This window comes from Gavialis gangeticus, unplaced genomic scaffold (genome assembly GCF_001723915.1).
Source record: "Gavialis gangeticus isolate Ggan-Ray unplaced genomic scaffold, GavGan_comp1, whole genome shotgun sequence".
Taxonomy (NCBI): Eukaryota; Metazoa; Chordata; order Crocodylia; family Gavialidae; genus Gavialis; species Gavialis gangeticus.
In genome coordinates this window covers 20,354,828-20,374,426 of record NW_017729011.1, presented here as the reverse complement: position 1 = coordinate 20,374,426, position 19,599 = coordinate 20,354,828, and the positions used below count along the sequence as shown (strand labels likewise).

General features: G+C 47.4%; 1 protein-coding gene across 2 annotated transcripts in view; it reads right to left on the bottom strand.

Moving 5' to 3' along the window:
• The window catches only part of COL5A1 (collagen type V alpha 1 chain), a 295,334-nt gene that overhangs the window by 124,801 nt on the left and 150,934 nt on the right, over nucleotides 1-19,599 (bottom strand). For both annotated transcript variants that reach the window (XM_019510780.1, XM_019510779.1), the window contains exons 8-11: nucleotides 14,419-14,583; nucleotides 13,880-13,936; nucleotides 8,361-8,402; nucleotides 8,012-8,074 (exon numbers count right to left, since the gene is read on the bottom strand). In XM_019510780.1, coding sequence (XP_019366325.1) covers nucleotides 8,012-8,074; nucleotides 8,361-8,402; nucleotides 13,880-13,936; nucleotides 14,419-14,583 — 327 coding nt within the window. The remainder of the gene's footprint in view (nucleotides 1-8,011; nucleotides 8,075-8,360; nucleotides 8,403-13,879; nucleotides 13,937-14,418; nucleotides 14,584-19,599) is intronic.

Sequence of the window (19,599 nt, the reverse complement as noted above, 5' to 3'; positions counted from 1 at the left end):
CATCCATAACAATACAAGACCACAGCACTGGCCTCTATCAACATAGCTGAATATTGTTGGTGCATTACTTCGATGCACCTAGGTGAGTGCAAAAATCTATATTTCAGTGTGGGGATAGGGAACATGTCTTGTTCTGTATGTGCAAAAAGCCATGCAAATTTATGAGCTGTATAGAGGATTATTTATTATCATTGCGTAGCAGCAGATACATATAATAATAATCATAATCCTCTATACAGCTCATCATCATCATCATCATCATCATCATCATGATAGCCTCCACTCCTCCAAAAATTCCTGCCCAGCGATATGCATTGAAGATCTGGGTAGCCCTCATGCATACACCATGATCCATGAGGATCAATGGTTGCCATATAATAATAATATATTAATAATAAGATGGCAACTGTTGATCCTCCTAGATCACGATGTATGCATGAGGGCTACCCAGATCTTCGATGCATATCCCTGGGCAGGAATTTTTGGAGGAGTGGATGCTAATAATAACAATAATAATAATAGTAAGAGATATATTCAAGATGATCTAGCCTAATTGGCAGGGAGAGCATTTAGTATATATCTTGCTGTCTGCTTCTGTTACTTCAGCACTTTCCTGTGCTCAAGATGTTACAGGCTGCTGTACTGCATTCTGTTCTGGACAGAACATTTATAAAAGTGGAGCGCGCCGTCTGTGCCTGGATGTAAATTGTGCCTTTTGTTGCTGGGCACACAGTTAAAATGTCAGGGGCACTGCAACTCCTGCCTGCTGGCTTTGTATGGCCACTAGAAAGCAGGCTGGACGGCAAGCCTGCAATTATACAAGGGAAAAGCAGAAATAAGGATGCTCCGTTTCCTGGGCAAATTGCATTGCTCCTGCTTTTAGAAGGAAGTACCGCTGGTGCAGTATCCTTTCCCAGCTGGTATACAAGTTGGAGTCAGGTGAAGGAGCACTGGGCACTGGAGGAGTCCTATAACCTGACTATTCCTTAACCACTGCCAAACTCACGGGTGCAAAAGCCTGCCTGTCTCCATTTCAGCAGACCCCAAAATGACCTCGTTAGTCCAAGCATCAAAGGATGCAAGTACCCCTGCATCCCTTCCAACTACCCCACGGGGCTCCACACCAGCTCATGGAGGAATCAGGACCAGTGTCTCTAGGGTTAAATTTCACAGCTCTCAGTTAAGTCGCTGGCTCGGGCCAGGCAGTCGGCTGCGCCAAGTGGCTGCATATCGACTTTCTGAGCACTCCTAGGCCTGGATCGATGCAGTACAGCCGGGCCTTTCATTCTCAATCATGTCACAACCACAAGAAATGTTCTTGCTGTTCCATCAAAAAATAATAAATGCACCAGGAGGGTAAATGAGGCAGGGTCTTGCTGGAGAGGTTATGGGAGCACAGGGCTTGGCTAATGCCAGCCAGATCCCCTGGGAATGGATGAGCTGGTGAATGGTCTTAATTAAAAACCCAGGGTTTAAACGAGCGTCACTGCCACAAGAGTGTCCTGACACCCAAATAATCTATTGAAGGGCTACCTTAAAACCGCAGCAGAAAGTCACTGGCTGAGCTCTGGGCGGCTGCATTTTTCCATATGTGCATCATGGGGTTGGAAGATTGGTAACAACGGTCTGCAGCCTGGCGGTTGCTTCATTTCCCAGTTGGCAGGAAGCTGGAGAGCGCAACCCCCAGTCTCCTGGTGCCTTCAAGCTCCGAGTCTGTCTCAGTGGAAGGCAGCCAAGCCCCCACCTTGCATTTGCAAATCCCTCTCGCTCAAATGCTCCTTTGGAAGGACACCGGTGTCTCTCCCCTTTGAACCGCAAGCAGCAGCTGAGACAGAGAACGGTTTTGACAGGAAGTTGTCTACAGGGAACGTGAAAATCATCCAACCCCGGCGGAGAGCAGCAGCATCATAGATTCATAGATTCATAGATTAAGGGTCGGAAGGGACCTAGTAGATCTTCTAGCCCGACCCCCCGCCAGGGCGGGAGAACAACAAAAACCCCAAAAAGAGAAATGGGACTCAAACGAGTCCAGCTAGGTGGGCATCCAGCCTCTTCTTAAAGACCCCCAGGGTAGGGGCCAGCACCACTTCCCTTGGAAGTTGGTTCCAGCTCCTAGCCGCCCTAACGGTGAAGTAGTTTTTGCGGATGTTCAATCTATACCTCCTCTCCAACAGCTTGTGCCCATTTCTCCTTGTTATGCCAGCGGGCGCTAGGGGAAACAGCGTCTCATCACCAGGGGCATTGGGAGACGCGCAAGAGTCGCTCTCCTAAGTGGCTCCAAGAACTTGCAAGAAGGAAAACAGAGGACCGAGCGCATCCAGAAGGGACTTTGAACACTGTGCAGGAGAAGAGAGTTGCAAAGACTGGCACACAAGACCGCTGTGCGAGTTAGCTGTAACAGATTGTCTGACAGCAAAGATTGTCTTGGCTCAGCCTGCACTTGCTATATCCATGCATGACATCAGGTCCAAGAAGAACAGAGCCAGTGAAAATATTTGGTCATTTCTTTCTCCTGGGTGTTCATCACATTCTGATATTTCTCCTTGCCTTCTGGGTTATACGTGTGCTTAGTCATTTCCAGAGGTGGCTCAGCTAGCGTCTGGAGGCCTGCAGCCAGACAAGAACTGGGAGGACGTGCCAGGGGGAGGACTAGGATGCATCTTTTATGCTGGGCTGAACTTCTGGGATGTTCAAAGGAGCCTGCACACTCCCCTTGCATAGACCTTGGGCTAGGCTTTGCAAAGGAGTGAGTTTCACTCTGCACCTGTAGAAAAGGCATCCTAGCTTCTTAATTCTGCATTCAACACAAAACAACCGAAACCCACAGGACCAGAGCCCTAATGGCCAAAACTTTAACTAAACACAATTTAAGTGGCGGGGTCCATTAGCTGGCATACAATGGCAGTGCAAGGCTTTGGAAAGACAATAAAGCAACCCTATTCTCCCCTTTCTTTGGCATTATCTAGCCAGACCTTCCTGTCTGTGCTCTATCCCTGGTTTAGCCAGATTGAATACACAGATGACGATCTGGCATGAAGACAATCACAGTTAGCTGGTTCTCTGCGTCCCCATAAATAGCATACACCCAAACACTGAAGTTTCCAACGGTGCTTGAGAGATAGCAGGGAGCTAGCCTGGAAAACTAAAACCCTCTGGGAAGCTGGTAGAAGGGCATATATTATAGCAAGGTGGAGGGGCAGTTTGGGTATGCTGACTAAATCCTTTTAGCTTTGTAGCATTAGGGTGTCACGGACATGTCGCTTCACATGTCAAAATGTCCTCGCCTGTGGTCCTTTAAGCATGTCCAGGTCCCACGTTGTATTCTGCCTTCACCAGTTGTATCCTGATCGGACTCCACTGACAGCAGCCCACAAACACTGGAGCAAGAAAGGATGGGCCCGCTGCACTGCCTGCTCCGCTTTCAATCTAAATAACCTCAAGTCTGAGCTGGCTATTAAAAATACAAATGTGAAATCACTTGACAATATTGCATCTAAAGGCAGGTGTTCACTGATCTCTGGCCATAGCTCTTTCCTCCTCGCACTTCTGGGAAGAAGTATTTGCACAGACTACCCTCAAGCAGAGCGGAGCTGGAAAGGTCTCCCCCCGCCCCGGGAAATGAACTGAGCAGCTCTATTAAGTTGACAGAGAAAGCTGTTCTGCACCAGTGCCCCGTTCAGATATCAGACCCTCGTATCTGCCAGGAAAATGTGTTCACGGCCAAACAATCAGATTGGGGGAATGCTTCCTGCTAAGTGCTCCCATCCTTATAAATGTATTTGGTATTCGTTGGATAATGGCACTGAAAGAAACCAGAGCATTCGATGCTTGTGCAGCTCTCCTGTGATGCACCGTCACTGCTATCTGCCTCTCTAACTTTCAGCACAAACTCTGGAAAACAAAGCATTAATTAGAATAGGGTTGTTGTTTTTTTCCCCTCGACAGACTCCAAGACTTGTTTTTGCTAATTAGTATTTTTGTTCTTTGGGGTTGAGAGGGATCATTGGTACGCCTGGGACCACAACAATGACATGCAGCCAGAGCCTATAGTTAGTGAGGGTTTTATTTTTAGGCAAACTGTTGCGAGTCATTAACATTGCCCATAATAGCCCTTTTCTTGGCCAGCTGCGGGGCAGGCATCTTCCACATGCAAACGCTGTCTGCCTCTATCATGACCTGTATGGTTCTGGCTTGAAAGGGATCTTCAAACGGTTCGGTTGATGTATCACAGCACGGATGTGCTGAAGAGGCCCTGCTATCTCGGGTCTATCTAGGCCCCTTCTGCTCTCAGTTTGCCAAAGAGATGCAGCCCCACGTCCTTGAGGCACCGCTGAGCAGAGACCCTTGCATACAGTTGGGCTGAAGTAGGAGATGAGTTTGAAGGGCAGAGAAATGGACTCAACGTACTCAGGTGAGCACAGTCATAACTTACGCCAGGTTTAGACTGGAGATTTCATAGACATTAGGGCTGGAAGGGACCTTGCAAGATCATCAGGTCCAGCCCCCTGCACAAGGGGCAGGAAGTCATTGGGGGTGAAATGATCCCAGCAAGATAAGCGTCCAAATGTTTCATAAAAGTGTCCAGAGTAGGTGCTTGCACCACTTCTGGGAGGAGTCTATTCCAGGCCATGGGGACTTGGACAGTAAAAACGTTTTTCCTTATGCCCAGCCTAAAATGGTCTTGCAGGAGTTTGTGACTGTTAGATTTTGTCCTCCCCTGGGGTGCCCTGGGGCGTTCTCCCAGTTCCTGATGCACACCCCTGATGTACTCATAGGCTGCCACCAAGTCAGCCCTGAGCCTTCGCTCCTCCATGCTGAAGAGTCCCATGGATCGCAGCCCCTCCTCATAAGGCCTGCTTTCTTGTCCTCTAATCATGCACGTGGCTCTCCTCGGGACTCTCTCAAGCTTCTCCGCATCCTTTCTACATTGCAGAGCCCAGACCTGGATGCAGCACTCCAGCTGTGGCCTCACTAAGGCCGAGTAGAGCAGGAGGATGACAACCCAGGTCTTCCTCGAGATGCATCGGTAGATGCAAGCCAGAGTTTTGCTTGCTTTGCTGGCTGCGGCACCACGTTGGTGGCTCATGTTCATCTTGTGGTCCATCATGGTCCCCAAGTCTCTTTGTGTCATGGTGCTAGTGAGTATAGCACTGCCAAGCCTATAAGTATGATGCGAGTGTTTTCTCCCAAGGTGGAGCACCTTGCATGCCCAAATAGGTTCAGATGGGGTCAACTTTCAACAAACGCTACCAAACCTAACTGAACCACCTGCCACGCCAGTACTCTTTCCTGCCAGGGCAGGGGGTCGGACTCGATGATCTGCTCAGGTCCCTTCTGACCCTAGAAACTATGAAACATAGTCTCAGGTTGGGGCAGACACATTCCTCTTGCCCTGTCTGGCTACCTGCCTCTCTTCAGCCCCTGGTGTAACAGTCTGTCCCTCTCTCTTGGCACAAGTAGCAATCCTGCTTCCTTGCCAAGCCAGGGAGGATACAGACTGCCTCTCTGCAAGTATTTCCACAGGTTAATCCTGGACACTGGCTGAAGCTGTCTGGGAGCCTCCTTCTCCTTCCAGAAGTACTTGCGACTCGATGAAATGTCAACGCACTCGGAGCTATTTTGAAAATCTGTCCCATTATGCGACAAACGCCTGTACTGCACTGACATGGCATGTAGTGGCCTGGTTTGATTCCTGCCTTTCCTCTGATGAAATCAATAGTGCTGCTCAGTTGAGTCAAGTCAACAAGGGTTGGCCCATCGGTCTGTGGGTGTCACCGCTGCCAGGATGCCTCAGTGACTGCACGTTACAGGGACTATCCACCTGAGCAGCAATACATGCGACACAGGCCCTATGGTCTCTCCTCTGTTAAAAGGCAGTGTTCTTAGGGTTCAGGATCAAGGGCTCCCAGCTTTCCTTTTTCCCAGTGCAAAAACCCTTATTGCTTAAGGTCAAGCCAACTAAGAGAAACAACTGGATTCGTTCGGGGACTACTGTTGGTTTTTTCCTTCCAATTCACTCAGGGAAAGTCCCTAACAGCTTAAAATTAAAATGTCACTCACCGTTCTTTAAGTGGAAAAGAATGAAAGAAATGTTTTCTAACGAGACTCGCCATTTTTTCCTGCCCGATACCTTTCATCTGGCAAAAGGAGCAATTTACTTACTCCAGCATCTGAAAGCAGATCCCTTCCGAGGGACTAGTCTGAACCCTCCAGCATTCAGCTGGCTGCGAGGATAAGTTTGGTTGCAGTGATCTCGTTTCAGGCATTCGGCAAAATAAAAAACCGAGTGCAGCATACTAAGCTGTCCACTAGGTGTCAGGGCAAAATTAACTCTACAGACACTTCTGGTAACCTTAGGCAGGCTGAAGAAATTGGAGTTTGCTTCAGAAAAGCAACCGCACTTGTGTTAACTTCCTTGCTCCTTGATTTTTTTTTCCCCTTGGGGTGGAGTAATATGAGCTCGCAAAGCAGAAGCAAAAATGGGGAGGGAAGGAAGAGAGCATATTTGTAGGTTGGCAAGCAAGGTTCTCTGGGTAAATGTGTTAGCTTTTATTAGACCAACTAAAGAGCTGGAAAAATTGTGCTTTGCAAGCTTTTGGGTACAGATACCCTTCTTCTGTCTGACGCAGATGGGTACTTCCATCTGACAGGCATGTGCTTTGCAATTGAGCTTTGCAAACTTTCGAGTACAGACACCCTTTCTTCCTGTCTGAAGAAGGATGTCTGTACCTGGAAGCTTGCAAAGCCCAGTTTTTCCAACTATTTAGCTGGTCTAATAAAAAATATCACATTTACCCAATGAACCTTGCGTGCCTATGTCCTTAAACCAACCCAGCTGCAACCAACACCTCCAATACTTGTATGCTGGCCATTTGGGGAGCCTCTGTTTTAGAATACTCTAATCAGAAACCATAGGCCTGATTTTCACAGTTGAGAACCACCCAGTGAGCAAGCTGGTTTTGGCAGGTGTCACCAGTGTCTAGCACCTTCTGAAAGTGAGGCTACCCATATCAAGATGGATGCCCCAAACCAGTAGCCACTTCTGCAAATGTTGACCCTCGGTGACCAAAGGCACTGAGAAGGGGTCATTTTGCTCAGTTGCTAGTTGAGCCAAAGCCAGAACCAAAAGGTACAAAACCACAAATCATCAGGGTGACAAAGAGCATGCGTCTGGTTTTAGTACGGTACAGGCACATCTACTGGAAAGGCAATGAACCACATGAAAAGTACCTTCAGAACATAAGACATTTGGAGGAAAATGCAATTTTATAAATTAAAAGTGCAATTCTGGAGCTGTCCAATACTAGGGATTGTCATACTGTGAAGATAAATTCATGAGCACCTGTAAAAGAAAGGCTGGGCGCTATAGGAGAGTGAGATAGCTTTTTGCTCCGGATAGGGTGGTATGGAATGGCTCCTGGTCTAAACTTGATTTTCTGGGGCTGGAAAACATTTGACATATGATCAAAAATTTTTGCCGCTACCAGTGCAGCTGCCACACCTTCTCCATCCTGCTGTGTGATCTCAAGGCTGTATTCCTGGCCTGGATTACATTTCCAAGCCAACCCACCCCGCTGCCACAGTGCAAGAAGAAGACACTGCTTGCAGTCTAATGCCTCAGATGTGCTGCATAATGCAGATGTCCAACCAAACCGCACTCAGACATGCACTACACAAATAATACTCACACATGCCATATATCATGTAACAACAAAGGATGCAAGTGGAGATCTATCCTTGATTTTGCCTTTAGCCTTGAGTCATGTCATGTAAAGCAGCCAATACGTTTGCAATCGCTGTCGTGGACATTCCTCAGAAACTCCTTCCTTCCCCTAAGCTGAGCATGGTGAGGGTTATTGTGTTCCCTACTCTACGACAGAGGGTTTAAGGAGTCAGAGGTGGGTATTTCCATGCTTCACTGAAACTAGTGATGCTATCCACCCCAAGTCTCATGTGAATGAAGGAACTAAAGCCACAGACAGCCAAAGGGTATGTCATGTGCAATACTTACTCTCTCCCCAGGGTCACCAACTGGCCCCACAGACCCGGTTGGTCCTGGAGGTCCTGGAAGACCCTGGTATGGAAAAGACAGAAAAAAGAATTAGCTGCTAAAGGAAAAATATGTTATTTGTGTGCATTTGTGCAAAGCACAGGAACAGAATTAGAGCCGTCTGTTTATTTTTGCACAGAAAAACTGCCCCTAGAGTGCTTTGATATACATGCGTGTCATATGGAAGTAATAGAGGCCAGAGAGCACTTTGCATGCAGCTGGTCTATCTGGATGCAGCGAGAGGTGTGCGTGTGTGTGCGCACGCGCAAGGGCACACGTGTACAGCTTCATGCACCAAAATGTGACTTACAGCTGGGCCTTCAGAACCAGGTGGACCTTCAATGAGCATTCCCTGGAAAACAGCAAGAGAGATGGGTGAGTAGCAGCAATACACCCCCAAGGGCCTCAGGGACAGGGCTCAAAAATCAAGCAGCCTTTCCTGGCCTGAGATGCCCGGAACCAATCTTCTGCTGCAGGTGTTCAAGCGTCTCAGAGTTAAACACTTCCCCCTGTGCCCATTGCCACAGACAACTATGTATGGCAGACTGAAAAGCAAAAAGGTCAGCCATTCATTTGGCAATGCTGAACCCAAATTAAGCCTGCTATCAACCACCCAGTAGCTTAAGAGCAGAAACCTCTCTAATCATAAGTCAAGGTCAAACAAATGTAACCCCTAGCACCATTTCTGACCCCATGCTCTGATGGAGGGGGTTTGGCAGGGGGACAGTCCCCTTCTAGGACCGTGTGGCCTCCTGTCCTGCAGAGTTAAAAATCTTCACATTCGAAGGCATCGCTTTTTAAATGACTTCCTTTACCAGACTTTATGCAGCAAGTGTACCTAGGAGATCACTGCATGGGTAAAACACTAGGATAATAGGGTTCATTTTCTTAATCTTCATATTCTGATCTTTTGTGTGTGAGCTGAGAGGAAAGAGAGGAAACAAACTCCCCACAAAAAGTCAGATCTGTACTGGGAAAGAGCTGGAGTCCTTCCTAGCCACAAGGTCCATGCGACAGGCTCTGCCCTTTCCTCTGCACATTACTGACCAATTGCAGCAGAGGCCAACATCACGCCGACGGTCTGAGCTGAGTCATTTTTCCGTCTTGCCGGGCAGCTTCAAGCAAAGAGAATAATTTCTCTTTACAGGATGGAATTAGCCCGGGAAAGTCAGCAAATGTCAAATCGACTCGCTCAGGAGACGGCTGGGAGGAAGCCAGCCTGGGGATCAAGTTACGCTTCACCCTCGGAGGAGGGTGGTCTCCCCAGGTCAGGGTTGAAGCTAAGGGCAGTCGGTGGAGCACAGCCAAAGCGTGGGCTGACGTCACGGCTGCTGCCTCTGAGCGGCCTTGAGCACATCTGGACTAGCTGGGGTACGTGTTGCAAACGGGGCATCCTGCCCTCGTACCCTGCCATCCTCCAGCGAAGCGCGGCCCGAACTGCTCAGGCCAGCACAATGCCAGATCCCATTAGAAGAAGAGATGCACACATTACCTGCACTGTGCTAGCTGCGTGCCTTGTCTACCACAAGGACGTTCGATACTAATACTATCCATTTCTAGCTAACGGATTTAAGGGCTAGTTTCTGGCTCATCTGGGTAAATGAAGCCAAAATCTCTGCTGGTTGAACAGGATATAACCGATGGTGAAGTCAACACAGCTGTGCCCATTAACACCAATGATGCGATGTCACTGGTGTCTATGGCGTCACTCCTGATTTACGCTACCAGCATCCACCATGTTAATCCACCTGAATAAAAACAGCTTCTTTCTCTTCCATAGGAGAAAGGGGGGATTTGCTAACCACTATTAAACATATGATCAAAATCTAGAAGATGTGTTCCTATGGGCTTATGAGTGTCCACAAAGTGGCGGGCAAAAAGAGGGCTCCAGGCTGGAGCAGAAAAGAAAGAGGCGGGCAGTCACACCACTTGAGCAAAGTAAGAGAGAACGGTCCGTGCACCCCGGATGAGCGAGCTGCACGCTAGCCTACCATGGTTTTTTAGCCAACTTTTGCTCATATGCACAAAACGGGAAAGCTACTCCTTGCCCAAGGTCTGTACTAGCTGAAGCTATGAAGGCCTAACAAGGAGAAGTGAGGATGTGTAGTGCTAGGAGCTGGACAAATGAGCAAACTATATGGAGAGGCTTTATTGCAAACGGTAGCTAGATTTTGACCTATATGCTGTGAGAAAAGAGGGCATGGGAAATCTCTTCGCTTCTGGTCTAATAGCACTGGTTTAATAGACCTCATCCCCCAAGGAGGGAACTTTGGAGGGTGCCCGGGCTCCATTCAGGGTACCTTAACCTCACAGGATCAAGGTGAACTGACTGGAGAGCTGGTGTCGTAAGCCAGAGGGAAACAAGGAAGAAGGGCGAGCAAGGAAGGAAAATGCCCACCCACGGGCCTCGCACGCCGCGTTCTCCATCCCTACTTTATGGGACTCGAGCAGGGGATGCAGAGCTTGGCAGCCTCTAAGTACAACGCCTCTGGCACCTACCCTGCAAGCAGGGTGTGCTCAGCCTCCCTGCTGAAGAAGCCAACGTGGGGCCAGGTATGGTGGGGGTCTATCTGCCAGACAAGCGTCCTTGCCTTCCCGTGGGCAGCAAGCACCGGGTAGCTTTGCACCAGGAAAGAGAGGCTGAAAACAAAAGCCTTGCACAGCACTTTGCAAGCCCGTGACCGCTTGCATCCCTCGGGGCCTACTTTCGTCGAGATTACGGTCCAAAGAGCGCGCCGCTCCCCTGCCTGCGTGGCAGGCTAGCGCTGGCCCTGGCCTTCCACCTCCGCTCGGTGCTGATAAACTCCCCTCCGCTCATGCAAGCCACTGCGGACAGCCAGTGTCCATATAAGGCTTCCCAGGGCGTTCAAGGACTGCCGGGTGCCAGATTTATGTGGGAAATATTTGAGGTCAATGCCTGCCCAGCCACGGCAGCAAGGACTCTGCTTCCCACTGCCCATCGCCAAGGCAAGGGAGACCCCTCGGAGAAGCTGGGAGAGGGAGGCCTAACGAGGCTATTCGCAATGCAAACATCCTTGGCACCTTCCCATATTTATCTGCTTGTTTATACTGAGCCCTGCCTTTGGGGACATCTGGAGACTTTTCCCCAGCGAGAAAGTCCAGCTGTTTATGTTAGCTGCTCATCAACGCGATGGAGCAGGGGGTGGGGGGGAGGCAACAGGAAGGTGGAGGGTCAGAGGAACTGGCAGGGGACAAGGAGGTGGAAGAAGCAAACCACAGCCCCTGTGCCCTGTTTTGCAGCGACTGAACCCTGAGGCCAAGCTCCTCATGGTTTCCGTAGGATCAGAGTTAGGCCTGGCTTTCACAAGGCAACCAAGCGCTCAATCTTGCTTTGTTTCTCCTGTTGCATGCAATGAATTCAGTCTATTTTTCCCTTCCCGGCCCCTCTCCCCAGTCTCTGCATCCTCCCACTGCTAAGGCCGGGTGTGCCATGAGCAGCTTTCCAGGGCTGTCATCCCCTGACCCCATCTGTCTCAAAAGCTATCCTGCGGTCATGTTGCCTACTACAGCCTAGCTTCTCTTTTGCCTGGTCTCCGTGAAAATGGGTCTCAAACTCTTTGTACATCCAGGACCCCATCTTGTCCACCCCTGCATGAGCAGCCCCCCGGGTGTCCCTTTGCATGAGTTACACTTTGTCTGTTGAACTGGAAATACAAAAAGGGGCCCTCGTTTTCACAAGTGACCCGGATCCCAAGCTCACTGTGAAGTCAATGGGAGCGACGGGCACTCAGCTCTTTGAAGGGTTAAAAATAAGAACAAGCAGGAAGCCTTAATCCATAAGACAGAAATCCCGACTCTCGGCCCGCTGCTCTAACCATTAGGCCTGCTGCTTGCCTAGGCTCCCAAATGTTAATTCTGCTTATGCCGTGCCATTATAGCTGGAGGGCATCATCACACTGTGCTATCCTGCTGCCTCCAGTGAGCGTCAGCACAGAGTCAGGATTCAAAGGCAGATGGACCGAAGGAAAGGAAAGAAACGCCAGAGCCATCTTTTGATCCCCCCCTTCCTCCCACGCCCGTAGCGCCGATCTGACAAAAACACCTAAAGGGCCCAGCAAATCTGAATTTCTCTGGGCTGAGCAAGAACCAAGGGGAGAGAAGAAAAGGCTGCATTTGGTCTTGTTTACTTTCTGGCAATGGCTATATGCGCCAGTGTTTGGAAAGAGCGACGGCAGCCAAATTCTTTCTGGATGATTAAATTTAACTATTCTGTTCGCTTCATAACATTGCAATTTGGTCCTATACAGGGACAGCCTGAGTTGAAGCAGCGGCTTGTTTTTTTTGTTTGTTTTAACCAGATCTTTCCATGCCTCAGTTAGACAACTTTTTACTTTCTTTCCCCTTGCTTGCAGAATGAAAGGAGGAGGACGGCCAAAGGGAGAGAAGGACGAGCTAGGTCTGCGGGAGAAGGGGGTGCTTTCATAAAGCCCTGATTGTGAGTTTTAAAGTGCCTCCCCTCCCCTGTCCTGCAAAAATACCAGGTCTGACAAAAAAAAAAAGGAGGGATTAAAAAACAGGTCCGGAGACGTGAATCGTTGTTTCTTTGGCGCCACGCTGGCAATCTGCCAATCAAAATGAGGTTAATTGAGTTACTGGGGAGCAGCGAGCGCGCCCTGGGCTCCGCGGAGACTTGGAGGAACAAGCTCAATGCCAGTTATTGAAAGGCTCCGCGTGCCCGTGGGTCCAGGCAACACAGCTCACTTGGGATCTCAAAGCATGATGGGCAGAAAGAGGCTGTGGCATGGTGGTCTCTGGCTACCCCACAGCTCTGCTCCCTGCACACGGTGCAATGGGAGATCACACACCAAAAAAAAAAATAAAAAAATCAGCTGTTCTTGCAATAAGCCCCGTCAAGCTGATACAGCTACAGGAGGGACAAATGGATTCTGGTCGGCTTCGTATCTCATCATCACTTAAGCTGCTGACTAAGCTCTCATTACAGAGGCTGAATTTCCCAACACGGGTGAGCACCGACAGCTCTTCTGACAGCCCTGGGGAGCGGTGCTTTCTCAGGAGCGCTGCAATTAAGACCTGGTCGTTTCACCCACAACGATGATGTAAAGACAGGAAAAACCCAGCGCGGTTCTCAGAACCCAGCTGGGATTTGCCAGAAAACTTTCCTGGCTGTTAAAATATGTGCCCTGATAATGCAACTGCATTTTTTTAAACATTGCCAACATAACCACCACAACAATCATCATAATACTAGAAATTGCCTTAGAAAATCAGGATTGACAAACCCTTTCTGTCAGCAGAGAGAGCACACAGAAGTCAAGATTGCTGGTTCCCAGCAAATCTGATGAGCAGTTCGAGGCCCTCGTGAGACAGAGTAAGAAGACCGCAGAGGGCAAGAGCACCCAGCCCTTTTATTGTCATGAAGAAACGCCAGTCGGCTGTAAAATGAATGACAGCCCCAAGCTGCCAGGTTTAGATGTGAACCAGCACTGCCCCAGAGCTACACGAATTCAGATGGGGAGCTGGGTTTGAGAACCAAGCCTACGGAGGGCCATGAAAGCATTTTCCTGCTTTTATTTTGCCAGGTGAAAATCTTCATGCAGCAACTTCATATCTTCCCAAGTTTGAAAAGGAAAAACAAAACCAAGAAAAAAAAAAGTTTCAAAAGGTTTCAGCAAAAATCCTTAACGTTTCTGTCAACATTTTTTAAACAACAGCATTTTTAAGCTGTGTCAAATACGGATCGTTTCCCTTCCAGCTGCACCTTGGAGAGTGAGAGGAGGCCACGGACCATAATGGGACCACAGCGGCCTGTTCCTTCTGGTCCTTAAAGAGGCTGAAAGGCATCCTTACCGGCTCGATGATGGCAGGCTCTCCCTTCTGTCCTTTCTCACCTCGGGGGCCACCAATCTATATCATGCAAGGAAAAGAAAACGGAGTTGAACAGGGAGGCCATCACCCGCTCTGTCAACTGGATTAGGCCAGGAGTTTCCACCTGGAATCAAAATGCAAACTGGCAATACCAAGCAAACCCAAGGGGTGAATGTGGTGTGGACGGCTGTCGAGAATGGGTCACACCCTGATGCTAAAGCACCAACCCTCTGATGCCGTCTCTGCAGGGAACAAGGGTGTAGGTTGTAGCCATGTTGGTCTAAGGACAGGCAGACAAGGTTCATTGGGTATCTTTTATTAGACCAACTCAAATAGTTGGAAAAAATTCTTCTTTCTGGCAGCAAGGGGCATTAAGTGACCTCATTGGTCTTCTCCATTTTTAACCCCCACTTTGGGACAGGGGCAGAGGAAGCAGACCTCATGTTTGCAGCAATTCAGGGCTAAGAAAGCTGCTTCCAGGGAACTCAAAAAGAGTCCGTGGTCACAACGCATTGCCTCACCCCTTCATAGACTGTGTCCTGATTGGCAGGCATTCCTGGCCCAATGTCCGGAGAGACGGTCCGGTCATAATAGTTTTCGTAGTAATTCGAGTCATACTCTTTTATCGTTTCCTCGGTGAAGTCTTTATCCAGGTCATCTCCACCTTGCCCTGCTTCCTGCTCCTCCTGGAAATAAGCACAGCAGCACATGTCAGACAGCGAATCCCCAGCCAGGAGCGTGCACCATAAAACTAAAGGGTAGACAACTACCGGGCTTTGCCCCAGGTGGAAAGAAAGGGGAGATAAAACTTTACAAGAGGCCACAAGAAAATGCCAAGAGCGTGCAGGAGTAAAAAATGGGTATCTGGTTATATAAGATGTATATGCTTCCAGGGACCACCAATGAATTTCTTCAATTGGGACTGGAAAAGAGGACTGAAGTATTCAGGAGAGCAAGCATCCCACCCATATGGACCACAACATGGCATTTCCCCTGGATTCCCTACATGCATTAAGAAATGTACTGCATGTGCCAAATACTATGCCAGAAAATCAGCAGAGAGAATGAGCAATGATACACAAGAAAGTTTTCCAACACTCCACATGTTGGGTATATAGAGAGATGTAGCTCAACCTCATTTCTCATTCAGTGAACAGAAATTTGTATCTTATCTAAACCCTGGAAAACAAAATCCAGGTCGACTTCTATAAAGGCCTCTGCCTTGTTAAGTTTGGGAGTGCTCAGGGATCCAACATAGCAACCCTGCTTGGTCCAAAAGCACATCTGGCAACATTTGAACTTTTGCAAATCTTAGGGCATTTATCTGCTAGCACCTTCCCCACCCCATCCTGCCTAAATAAATCTTCTTTTTAAAATTCTCCATAGGAAATCCATGCTCTAGTTCAGGCAAACAAGGACAGCTGTACCTATCAGGATTTCTCTGCTGCTTCGGTCCGGGTCTGTGCACAACACCATACTTCTGTGTTTTCTGCAATCTCCTAACCAGCTGTCCCTTGGCATTTTTGAATGCTAAAAAAGTATAATCTGTACTAAATACAGGTTTCTCTCCTGTGCAGGTAATGATAAAAATGGCCTATCGCTTTAATTACCTCCAACATTTCAGAGCATAATTATTGTTCTGCTATGAAAGAAGAATTCAGACTTGCCATAATGTGCCACCAACAACTCCAGTCTTCGCTTTCGGGCCAAAACCTGCTCATAATCCCTAAGCACAAGCATCTGTGTTTAGCAGGAAAGGGCTTTAAATAAAGGGTAAGCCAACATGGAGGAACCCCCAAGCACTTTTTTTTTTTAAACTCTGCACATATCATGTATTCTTCAATGATAATTTGGCAATGCTAAAGGAGTTTTCATCTGTCACGTGAGATAGGCACATTCTGCTATTCTGGCAAACCCAGAAATGAAACTTCAGTCAAGAAACAGAGCCCCAAAAAACTCCAGAACCAACAGGGATTTAGCTGCTTCTGCTCCACCATTTCCCCCCCCAAGTTGAACTTTCTTTTCCGCTAATCAGATGACCAAGTCGAAGTGCCTTCTCTTAGCAGGAGCTCACGTTTCCCTTGCTTCCACTGAAACTGTAATTCTTAAGAGCACATTCAAACGTATCAGTTCCAAGTGATTTAGCACATACCAAGTGGTCATCTAGGCCTCAGAGACAGGCTGAGAGAGGCATGTCATATTTGTTCTTCTCTACAAGACTGATCCAAATCCTGCTTCCCTTGGGAGTCTTTTCAATGGCTTCCAATGAGCTCTGGATCCAGTCCCACAAGCACTGGAAGGCTGTGGGAGTAACGCATAATCCAAGAGGGAAGCAGTTTGAAATTTCCATAACTTTCATCCTGCTAGAAAAATAACCCTTTCCCACCTCTTACACTCCTCTTTTTTCTTGCCAACTTTTAAGGAGACATTCTTGGAAATTTAAACCGACTGTCCAACATCATCCAACCAGGCATCTGTTCATGATGAAACAGCAACTTCATTTTTCCTACAATTTTCACAACAGCTCAATTCACCATCCTAAATGGAAGCAAGCAGAGGCAACCAAGGAGGCAAGCAAGCAAGGCAGGCAGGCAAGCAGACCATGAAATGATAATAAAAATTCCTTTTGTCAGTTTTCAACAGCCTCACTCGAACCAGGTTTTACCTCAACCCTAAGCATCCTTGCTTGGAAAATTATGCAAATATGAATTAGAAATTAGGGTACTTTAATCTGGATGAGTAGAACAGCTTATTCATTGCAAAGCAAGCACTGATCAAAGTAAGCACATATCTAGCTCCCACCTAGCACAGGAATTTCTTACTCCTATTTTTCAGCACTGCTGTAGTGGTTCTTTAGCACACAGCTAACAGCCATAGTGCAAGTGAAACCTAAGAGCAAGTTCACTGATTCAATCCACTTTGATCATTTCCCAGTCAGACTCCCAAAGCTTCATTCTTATTAAACGAGTTTTCTTCATTTGTGAACTATCACTAATTCTCCAGTCAAAGTTTCCACCTAAGCCCAATTTCAGAACACCTGTTCTCCCAGTATTGGGAACAGGCCTGCACTAAATGTTCACAGCGAACATCCCCTGATCCTATGAAAGGTCTATGACAAACTTAGGAATCACCATACTAGATCGGAGAGCTCTGCTACTCAACCCAGGAACGTGTTCCCAACAGACACCTGCCAGTAGGCCAGGGGATTTATTGACCACTGTCCCCGATTTTGTATTATTTTCAGCTTTGTATTACACAGCTCTTCCTTTCTGCTCTTGCAAGGGAATAGGTATTCTGAAATTGGACTTGGACAGAAACTATGACCCAGCTTCCATTGGCCATGAGGATCCTAGAGAAGTGGGGTTGGAAGAGACCTCCAGTGGTCACCTAGTCCAACCCCCTGCCCAAGGCAGGATCATCCCTCTCCAAGCCAGGATCATTCCTAACCAAACCATTCCCATACAATCCCTAATCTACACGGTCAACCCTAACACAACACCCAAACCTGCCACAGGTAAAGCAGGGGCACCACGGCAGCCAATACCTTGCTTCTATAAAAGGTTGTTCATCTATGCTCAAGAGATCCCAGATAGAAGGACACAACCCTTGCTCCAAAGCAAAAACATCCCACAATTATTAGGGCTACTCCATGTAAGTCCATGGTTTGTCCCTTTAGGCAGAGTGCCACTTTGTCTCCTGAGCTGGGTGAAGACCTTCAGTCCTTGCTCGCCTTTTTGACCCTTCATTCACAGGATCAGCACTGAAGAAAACTAAACGCTGTTCTTCACATTGCTGTTGATGGTCTTTACATTACAAATGACATGTTTCCAAACCTCTAAAATGTTCTCCATCTCCCAGCAGAGCTCCAGCTCTCACCGGGAATATCACACACTGCTTTGCATCTACAAGAGTCCAGCACCACCGCCATCTCTCCCATGAGCAGTTCGGTGCAGCACTGATACATTAAAATAATTCTTTAACTATTATAACAAGGTTTCCAGCCACGTGAAATGCTTTCAGGTTCCACTTGATGATCTTCATTTTCAAGTCCATATCCGGATGGATATCAGTAAAGAGGCCTGTTGCCCATGTATCCAGGACGTCTATATTGGTCTCTAGGTACACTAGATGCAGTCGTTCAAGCAGATGGCGTCTCCTTGCTCCATGACCCTCCATCCTTAAATTTGGTTTGGATCAATTCAGATTTATAAATATATACAAATATCACACCAAGGGCTTCCGTCAAGTCCAAATATCTCATTCTTTTTTCTATAGCACCATCCAGACTTGTCAACTCATGCTAGCTACGAAACCCATCATTCACCTTTACGTTCCCCTTGTCAGCCATGAATCTGCACCCGGGTCCTAAAGTGGAAAAAAAATACAACTCCAGCTGAAGTGACCTGTGATAGTCTTGTTTCCTCCTCCCGTCTTTTTTCAAGGTCATGCAATCCAAATTTCAATTCTTCTCTCTCTCTAATACTTCTTTTTGGGCCAAAATTTCTGCCCCTTTCCTGTTTCCTGGAAAACTCTTTTTTCTTTTGTTTGGTTGAGGCGGACACTTACTCCCTCAATACATTCAAGCATGTTTCATTTCTTGATGGTTTTTTCAAACTGCCCAGTCCCCCCCACTGCTGTATTTTTTATTCCCAACTGATTCAACTTGATCTCTGCCTTGGAAACATTCTTCATCTGTTGCTGGCCCCTCTCCTGTCTTGCTCCAGCTGTTTGGATTTCAGTCTGGATAACATAACACCATTTAAATCAAGCTTCTCTGCCCAATTTTAATTTTTTTGGCCAGCCTTTGCTAATTCTTTGCCACCTTCCACTACCTCCCATAGAGATGCAACTTCTGTAAGCATGGCAACCAAGTTCTTCTCTCGGTTCAAGCAGAAATTGTAAACCTTGGCCAATTCAAGACCAAACTCATGGGAACTATTAACCTGCTATTGGCACCAGCTGTCAAGGCTTCTGGGCAATGATAAAGTTTTTATTGTTCAGTAGAGAGTTACTCCCTTCCCCAGAAAGGAATTTAGTGCACACAGACACATGATGCTTGATTCTCACCTAGTGCAAGGACAACACCAATCTGTACCCAGCTGAACAGCAACATTAGATGCACAGAGAAGGACACGTCTCAAGTCAACAATACTCACAGATTCAGCCAAGACACAAGCCACAGTATTCAGATCTAGCCTAATATGCTTGTGCCTGCCTCTACCCAGTAGAAGCTTAGAAATACTGGTACTGTTAACTGATATAACACAATATCAATTAACTAGATTACCTAAGGGCCACTGAAAATATGCCCATTTGTGCAGCTACTTATTGATGGAACTGACTGGGCGGGGAAAGAAATCATTTTGCAATTTTAATTTTTTTTGAAAATGTTCACCTTTTTAGAAATCTGAAATTGTGAAGATTTAAAAGATAACAAACAACTACACAGATCACTGAAAAACAGATAGGGTTTAAACTTTCATTTTAAAAAGTTTATCTTTTTGAAACTGCACTGGCAGATTTAAGCCAGCTCTAGATATTGTCCTTGGGCTCCTCTACACGTGCAGAGAGCCCGATTAATCGAATCTGTGGGTGCACAGATATTACCACACTCCAGCAGATTCTAGTGTTATGTGTATCAGCATCCTCATACTGAAAAATGGTGGCAGGGTGCTTCAAATTAATGCTCGTTCAATGAGCTC